The sequence below is a fragment of the Mus pahari genome, chromosome 21 (assembly GCF_900095145.1).
Source record: "Mus pahari chromosome 21, PAHARI_EIJ_v1.1, whole genome shotgun sequence".
NCBI classification, from domain to species: Eukaryota; Metazoa; Chordata; class Mammalia; order Rodentia; family Muridae; genus Mus; species Mus pahari.
Genome location: NC_034610.1, coordinates 22859035 through 22867985, shown reverse-complemented (window position 1 = coordinate 22867985; position 8951 = coordinate 22859035). Strand labels below are relative to the sequence as shown.

The 8951-nt window shown below is 53.1% G+C and overlaps 1 protein-coding gene across 1 annotated transcript in view; it reads right to left on the bottom strand.

Moving 5' to 3' along the window:
- The window catches only part of Uhrf1bp1 (UHRF1 binding protein 1), a 36857-nt gene that overhangs the window by 5647 nt on the left and 22259 nt on the right, over nucleotides 1-8951 (bottom strand). Inside the window, exons 7-14 of the mRNA XM_021221273.2 lie at nucleotides 8454-8649; nucleotides 6708-6794; nucleotides 6149-6319; nucleotides 5699-5838; nucleotides 5207-5348; nucleotides 4385-4578; nucleotides 2773-4220; nucleotides 509-705 (exon numbers count right to left, since the gene is read on the bottom strand). Of these exons, the coding sequence (XP_021076932.1) occupies nucleotides 509-705; nucleotides 2773-4220; nucleotides 4385-4578; nucleotides 5207-5348; nucleotides 5699-5838; nucleotides 6149-6319; nucleotides 6708-6794; nucleotides 8454-8649 (2575 nt within the window). The remainder of the gene's footprint in view (nucleotides 1-508; nucleotides 706-2772; nucleotides 4221-4384; nucleotides 4579-5206; nucleotides 5349-5698; nucleotides 5839-6148; nucleotides 6320-6707; nucleotides 6795-8453; nucleotides 8650-8951) is intronic.

Here is an 8951-nt window from a genome sequence, read left to right as displayed (position 1 = left end):
TATATATATATATATATATATATACACACACACACACACGCACACACACATACACACGCACACACACATACACATACACATACATACAGGCAAAACAAAAACAAAGATCAGACAGCAAACATGTGTCACTGACAACAGACCCTGGTCAGGTGACCTCGTAGACTACTAAGACCTTCTTAAGTATTAAACAGTGACCTGTAAGAGACGGGAGTGGTGGTGTATGCCTGTGACCCCAGCACTTGAGAGGCAGAAGAATAGGGACTTCAAGGCTAGCATGGATTACATGAGATACCCCCCATTCACCCCATTATAAACCCCAAAATCTAAAAATAAAAATAACCTAGGAAATGCGGAGATTAGGCCATAAGAACAAATGTACTAAATTTTCTCTTTTGTTTGGCAAGGTAAGTGTCTGTTTTATTCTATCTCCGCTCCACCTGAACCCTGCTGGGGTGAGCATCAGCCAGAGCGAGCCATCTTGGGATAATGCAACCAGGTTCCCACATACCAGACTCCAAGAGCATCACAAAGCTGTCACTGCCGTCGCTGTCCACCGAAATCCGGTCGTCGGGGCCACCACTGTCCAACGAGACACCATCAAATGACTGCTGAGAGACTGTCCTCTTCATGGAGAAAAACCGGAGCCGGGCAGCACCTCCACTCACTGGGGCCACCACCCCCTCATCTGGCTTGGCCATGGCCTCCCTGTGTTTTAAAAGCAAAATCAACATCACCGACCAGCTCAGCCCACCCATCCTCAGGCTGGTCCACTTCCCTAGTTCTGACAGGTAATGTGAACACACACTTGTCTCTGCCAGGAGCCTTTCTGAATCCCAACCAGAACCATTAAATCTCAAGGTCATTCGAGGTCATGCCAGCCACAGAAGAGGTCAACTACCTACCACCCTTGTGAGAGCAAGGGGTTTGAGTCCGGCAAGGGCAGCAACAGCTCTAAAGCTAAGCCACTCCTGTAGCCCCACCCTGCTGCTCTGGGAGACAAGTGCACGGTAGATAAACTGACTCTGGCCTTTAGTAAAATAGTGATAACTCAAGGAGCCGGGGAGATCCTTCCTCAGCTAAAGCAGCTGCCACACAAGAGCTCAGATGCCCAGAGCCCACAAAACGCCATTAGAGACAGCATCCCACTGCTAACTCAGGCTTGGAAGGCAGAGACAGACAAGCTAACTAGCTAGGCTTCATGGATGGGGGAGCCCAGGCTTGACTTAAGAGGTCCTGCTTCAGAGGGTCAGGAGGCAGAGTGATCAGGAATGATTGCAAACACCACTGTGGTCCTACACACACACACACAGACACACACACACACGTACACCACCGTGGCCCTCCACACATGTTCACCACTGTGGTCCTCCACACACATGTATACCACCGTGGCACACGCGCACACAAACACACACACACACACACACACACACACGTACACCACCGTGGCCCTCCACACACACATGTACACCAACCAAAGCCCCCCCCCACACACACACACACATATACCCACATGAAAATGAGAAATGAGGGCTGGAGAGCTTGGCTCTGGCTAAGAGCCCCGGCTGCTCTTCCAGAGAACCTGAGATCAACTCCCAGCACCCAGACAGTGGCTCACAACCACCTGCAAACCCAACCCCAGGGGATTTGATGCCCTGTTCTGGCCTTCTTGCAGGGTAAAAACATCCATACACAAAAAGAAATAAATGTATTTAATACAAGAAGAAGCAAAGCTCTTAACTCCTCGGCTGTGACACCATGGCCTGTGAGTCACCCAACGCCCCAGGAGAGGCGCCTCAGGCGGCACTGTCCTTCCTAAGACCACAGGTCACAGCAAAGCCGCTCTTCCTGCCCTTCTGAGCACACTTAGCACAGGACCCTCTTGCAGTCAGAGCTCAGCCCGACTTCCCTTCTCCAACGCTCTGGCAGACAGCGGCACAGGGCTGCCGCGAAGAGCGAGAGCGAAGGGCGGCTCCTCTGTTCAGCAGGTGAGTCTGTGAACACAGCCTCCCTCTCGAGCAGCAGATTCCTAGCCATAAACTGGAGATTCAAGGGTCTGTCTGGGCATCAAATTTAACAAATATATTACAAGATAACCACTGCAATGATTATTACAGCAAAGTCAGTTGCCATGGCTCACACCTGTAATGCCAGGACTCAAGAAGACAAGGCCAGAAGAAAGTTATGTGGAAAACATCTCACTGTTTCAGCACTAATAAAACTTTTGTTTCAGTATAAAAAATAAGTAGCCGGGCGTGGTGGCACACGCCTTTAATCCCAGCACTCGGGAGACAGAGGCAGGTGGATTTCTGAGTTTGAGGCCAGCCTGGTCTACAGAGTGAGTTCCAGGACAGCCAAGGCTACACAGAGAAACCCTGTCTTGAAAAAATAAATAAATAAATAAAGGAAGGAAGGAAGGAAGGAAGGGAGGGAGGGAGGGAGGGAGGGAGTTCATTCCAGACCAGCAGGACTATAGTAAGACACTGTCTTATCTCAAAACACAAGCAAACACGCCATTACTTGGGCTAGGAGTCTGGCTCAGTGCTAACGGCACTTGCCTAGCATTTGTCAGGTCTTGGTTTCTTTAGCAAAGCTAAAGACAAAATACAGAAGCCCAGTGCAGCCTAATCTGTGTCGGGAGCTGAGGCTACAACACCCTGAAGAGCTCCAGGAGTTGTTCTTTCTCTAAGAGTGCACACGGCAGGGAGCAGGGAGCCCAGGGGTGAGAGGGGAAAGCAGAGGCCTCTCCTCAGGAGGCTAAGGAACACTCACTTGGCAGGAGGCAAGGACAACATCTTGTGCATGGTAGAAGTCATTCGATCTCTCCCCAAGCTGAAGGCATCCCTAGTCAGGGACACGGCCTCCTTGGTGAGATCCACGGTAGCGTGGAGCGCCTCTTTGGTGGCATCCTTGGTCATGTGAATAGCGCTGGACAGGTCCCCCTCAATGCTCCTCAAGGGCACGGGCTCGCCTTGGCCATTCAGAGCCGCATCCCTGTCCTCCGGGGACTTCAGCGCAGCCGGGGAGCTGACGCTCTGAGTTCGGCTCAGCTTCTTGGCCTGGAGAGACTCGACCGCCTCGTGGCTCTTCCCTGCTGGCTGCTGTGCACGTGGGCCTGGGTCCAGTAGCTCTCCATCGCTGGGCAGCCTCTCCTGGGACGCAGCCAGGTTCTCAGCACTGCCGTCCCTCGGCACCTTCTCGGGGCTTACTGTGCCCTGCTCCGAGGAGGCGTCAGACTTAGGCTCCCGGTCCTCGGATGGCGACAGCTCAGAGTCTATGAGGCTGGTGGTGTCCGAGCCTGCAGAGTCCGCGTGAGCAGTCCCAGGGGCAGGATGCATGAGGAGAGCCACCTCGGCACTAGGAAAGAGAACGCCTATGCACATGGTCTGGTCCTGCAGGGGAGACCCAGTCATGGCCTCTGTGTCCTTTGTCAGCTGCTCCTGAAGGCCCTCTAGCACCTCCTTGAGGCGCAGCAGGGCCAGGTACTGGTAGTGGTCAAGCCTCACCCTGACGTGGGCAGCAGAATGTACAAGCATGTGAACGTCCGCCACATCCTCCAGTTCTGCCACACGGGCTCTGTGGTCCACACCAGCATCACCTTCTCTCGCCGCCGCCGGGCCATCTGTAGAGTCTGAGAGGCTCTTCAAATCTCGCTCTGTCTTTGACCTCTGATGGGACACAGACTCGGGGACAAGGGCTTCAGAGTGCACGGGACTGCCAAAGCTGGCTGACGGTTTTAGCCTCCCTTCCGAAGCCAAAAGGAGTCGCCGTGCCTGGGCTCGCTGCCAGCGGAGAGGAAGGCAAGCCCAAATGGACAAGGGGAAGGGAGCCACAAAATTCAGGGTGTGGCCTTTGAAGTTTTCTGTGCCTTCAAAGTCCAAGGAGATCTGGGTGAAATGCAGGGACCAAAGATCCTGGGAGGCGGCTGGCCTCTGAGAAGGGAGGGAGCCAGGCTGCGGCGGAAGGGAGTCCATCTGGAAAGCGTGATGCAGGAAGAGCATGTGTAGAAGGCCAAAGCCCCCTGCTGCCTTGGGAAAGCTACTATAGCCAGAACGAAAGAACTCAGTGGTGGCGAATCCCCGGAAGAGATTCTGGAGGTCTGGGCGAGCGCAGTGCGGGGCATGCCGGGTATTGGTGGCAATCATGGCGGAGGTGGAGAGGACCAGCACCTGGGGGCGATGCAGCTTCGCCAGCTCTCTCGTCTCCAGGGGCAAGCTCACCTTCAGAGAGAATGACACAGTTAAGGCCATGCCAGTAAGCACAGGGCATCGGAAGCCAGTTTTCCTGCTTCTGCCAAGTGGATACAGCAGCACTACAGTTCACCACCTTGGAGAGAATGTAGCAGTGTCTCCCCACAAGTGACAAAGTCCAGCTCTGGCCCTACCTTCAACCAGAATGCGTCCAGTCGGATGTCCAAGTGCTCATCTGTTCCCCTCGAAGTTTCCAGCTTATAGATGGCTTTAAACTGCTCCAAGCTTCGGTATAAATCTAGGCAAAAGAGGTTTCCCCAAAGCAAGCTGACGGGATCCACGGTAAACGTTAGCCCATTTAACTGGATGTAGAGATTGGGACAGGGAACTGGAAGCGGAGAAAACAGAATGTCATGTACAAGGCGGCAGCCAGACGCTCGCTGACCAGCAAATTGCACTAGCCCAACAGTAAAGACACCATAGCCCTAGCCAGGCGTGGTGGCGCACGCCTTTAATCCTAGCATTCGGGAGGCAGAGGCAGGCGGATTTCTGAGTTCGAGGCCAGCCTGGTCTACAGAGTGAGTTCCAGGACAGCCAGGGCTACACAGAGAAACCCTATCTCAAAAAAAACAAAACAAAACAAAACAAAAAACAAAGACACCGTAGCCCTGCACACGGCACGGCTCTCCTTGTTCTGCTTTTGAGATGGGGTCTCACAGACTCCAGGCTGACCTCACACTCACGTGTAGCCAGCCATGGGCAACCTCGAGAGACTATCAACTTCTGATCCTCCTGCCTCCACCTCCCTGTTTTGAGATTTTACGTGTGTACCTCCCCAGTCAGTCACACACGCTGGGCAAGCACTCTATCAACTGAGCCCTCACCCCTCACCCCTCACCCCAGGGCAGAGTTTTAACTTCAACAAAACTGACTCGCCACAAGTGAGACCGTATACAGTGGCCTCAATGTTGACAAAGGAGAAGAGCGGCATCAGAGGAAATGGCAGCCCAGCTTACCCGGAAGCTCCTGATTATCCGGGAAGTAATACTCTGTGAACTGTACGTGGATGGCAGCCACCTGAGGCGGGAGGCGGTGGCGCTTGCGGCTGCAGGAGAGCAGAGTGGATGGCTTCTTACTTGGCTGTCCAGCTGTGGAAACCTGCATAACCACAAGTCACTGTGAGCCTGTGTCACTGCGAGCCTGTGTCACCTCACCCAGAACAATGTCCTCCCCTGAGGGGAGGCTCCCACGCACATGCCAGGCACAGTCACGTGCGCTCTGCACTGTCCCCAGCTGCTCTGCTGTTTGGTTTGGGGATGGGTCCCATGTACCCAGTCCAAGCTCGATTTCAGCAGGAGGCTGTAATCAACACTCGGAGAACACGCCAAGGCCTCTCTCAGAGGCCACGCCCAACAGCAACTGGCCAACTGGCCACCAGGTCCTGGGTTCTACATCTTGGTTCATGTTGTTCCTCAACACCCCACACCCCAGTGTCCCCGTGTCCTCACCTGGTGGATGTCCAGGTCATCTACTCGTACAACCAGGCAGCTAGAGCGTAAGCGATTCCATGCTGGAGCCCCAAAGGCAGCCTGCCAGCCCTGAGTAGGGCTTTTGTCGAGAGGGGTCTTCCCAGGACTAGAGAAAGAATCTAAATAAAAAGGAAGTAGACACATTCATTGCTCATTATTAATAAAATCGAGAAGGTAAAACCCAAGGTCAGTAATGGCACGAAGTATCAAAGAGAGCCCAAACCTCCCTGGTGGGAGCTCGGTGACTGGCTGGGTAAGCCTGAGACAACGCCTACTGACAGAGGGGGCTCCAGAAGACAGGGCCACAGGCATCACACTAGAAGCAGCTGGGCAGCCCGGGGCCAGGAGACAGAGCTTCACCTCCACCAGCTCCTTAAGGCCGGTCAGCAAAAGGCTGAGCACCTAGACTCCTGGGGTGCTAAAACCTGCCTGCTTTCCTCCGGAAGGGAGGCTCCGCCCCCAGCAGCCACGGGGGCTTCACACTGCCCCCCTCACACTGCTTCTCCACCCGACTCTGAAACTCTGTCACCAGTTGCTGGGCCCAGTGGCCTCGGGTCTCCATGGCCTCACAGTGCCGCACCCAGTGTCTACAGCTGTCACCTGGGGGATGGAGAACATGATTTCAGTCCAGGACCACAGTCCAGTGCCCCAGGATGTCAAAATTCAGAATTACATCCCAACCCCAACTCAGAGGTTCCTGAGATAAGAAGAAATGTGTTCTGAGACCACCATCCCCTTCCAAGCAAGCTCCACATGCAGCTCTCACTCCCTAGGGGGCTCGAGGAAGGGGCCACTTCTGGCTCTGGACTACTAGAGAGCTTTTAAACTCACTGACCCTGAGGGGCTTAGTCACCACCCAGGTTAGAGATGTCATCTCAGAAAGACTCCAAGCCCCCTCTAAGCACATGCAGCAATGTCCTTGGTCTGAAGCCAGAACTCTGCCCACAAATGTCTGGGGCCATGCCACTACACGTGAAGTTTCTCTAACCTGCCCGGTGGAAGGGGTAGTAGTCAAACGCCATCCTGCGGAAGGTGAGCTGCATGGCACCACCCGTGAGTCTGTTTGCAGAGACACCTATGAGAGAGACACAAGCGAACAGCGCTGGAGGAGCAGAGAAAGCCGAGCATCACCAGAACCACTAGGAAGCCCTCTGCGGGCCTGAACCCTGATCCTCCTGCAAGAGTAACCAGTGCTCTTAACTGATGAGCCTGCATCTGTCCTTTATATACTAAAAAGAATATATAAAGATTCCTTTGTTCAACTCATGAATAAGAAACAATAACTGTTTTAAATGAGCTGCTTTAAAGCTATTAGTATTGAAGTGAAATCTAAACCTATCATTACTGATAATGCTTTGTGGAGTTTCATTGCTTTTTAGGGAAGGTCTCATGAGTCTCAGGTTAGTCTCATACTACCTATAGCTAGGAGTGACCTTGAACTCCTGATCCTCCTGCTTCCGCCCCCCAGCAACTACAGCTTTAACCTGCACAACAGCCAAAGCGTGCTCTTTTTATTTGGAGGAAGGGTGTTCTTGAGACAGGGTCTTGTCATGTGGCACAAGCTGGCCTCAGACTCATGGCAACACTTCTGCCACAGCCTCCAGAGCAATAGGATCACATGCGCATCACACCACCAGCGAGCGCACGGTGTGGCCCGGGCTGGCCTCAGACTCAAGGGACCCATCCAGGATTAAAGGCATTCACCACCACTCCAAGGCCCTTGGCAACACTGGGAAGAAATTACTACACAAGAGTAGGTGTTCTAATAATCACTTCCTCAGGGAAAAGCCATGTTTATACTGTTGTTGCTCATGTGGAGGTAGAGTTACTACAAGAGCGAGGAGGAGCCAACTACCCAGGCATGGAGTACAGAAGAGAAAGGGCTGACACAGGTGAGCGAGTGATTTCACTCACTTCCTACGCGAGGACAGTCAAAGGTAAGTGAGAGGTTACTGCCTTCTGTGGGGCCATAAAGGAAAAAGTCAATTGTTCTGAATAAATATAATAGACATGTGTGATACTATTTTAAGTATACCACTAACATAACATAACCTCTCTACACATATAAATACAGTATATATAACTGAGGGAGGTATTGAGATGGGGTTCCTCTGTGTAGCCTAGGCTGGCCTTGAACTCATGGAGATCCGCCTGCCTCTGCCTCCCAAGTGCTGGGATTAAAGCTGTGTGCCACCACATTTGACGATCACAACACAGTACTAAAATGACTCAACTCTGAACATTCTGGTTCTGGGTGGAGCTGGGGCAGTATCTGTCTGGATACGTACAAGGTCTGTCTTCACTCCTCAGCTCTAAGGAAGAGACAAATCTGCTGGGCTCTCCCAGACTCAACTTATTTTTCCTAAAAGCCTCGCCAGTGGTTCTCAACCTCTGGCAAACACCAGCCTTTGGAGACCTCGGGAGGTAAGGGTCACGCTGGTCGGGCTCGGGCCGTGAAGCTCTGCATCGGCATGGTGGGAAAGGACCTGCCGTGTGTGCTGTGTGACAGCTGGCTCCAGCACGCTCTAAAGGCTGGAGAGCTCTCCCTCCCGCCAACACAGAGCTACCCCAGGAGGGCTGGGTCCCAAGTGGTGCCTGAGATTCCGGGAGCTAACTGAAGGCTGAAGGCTGAAGGCTGGAGGTCGGTGTCTGTCGGAAGAGCCTTCATCCGAGGCTCTGCCCAAGACCAACAGTGGTGGACGAGCCGAGCAGATGAGCACAGGCCTCTGCATACCTGGCTCTCGGGACTGGCTGTCATCGCAGATGTGCAGGTCCAGGCGGGAGATAAGGAGGTGGTAGGAAGACTCCTTCACATCAAATTTCTCAAAATACTGGCTGAGACGACTGCTGCTGCTGCTGCTGCCGCCGCCCTGGCTGCCGCCGAATGCCTGGGCCCAGGTCTGCTGGGCACTGGGAGCGGGTGGAGTGGTCTGCTTGTGACAAAGAGAAGGACCGCCATCAGGGGCCGGAGAGGTGGCTCGCTGGTTGACAGCACCCACGGGGTGGCTCACACCTGTCTGTGAACACTCCGGTGGCTAACACTCCAGTTCCAAAGGGATCCAATGCCCTCATATAAACATGCATGCAGCAAAACCCACCAATGGACATACAATAATAATAATAATAATAGTAATAGTAATAATAATAATAATAATAATAATAATAATAATAATAATAATAATAAAGTAAAAGGAAGGGAGGGAGGGAGGGAGGGAGGAAGGAAGGAAGGAAG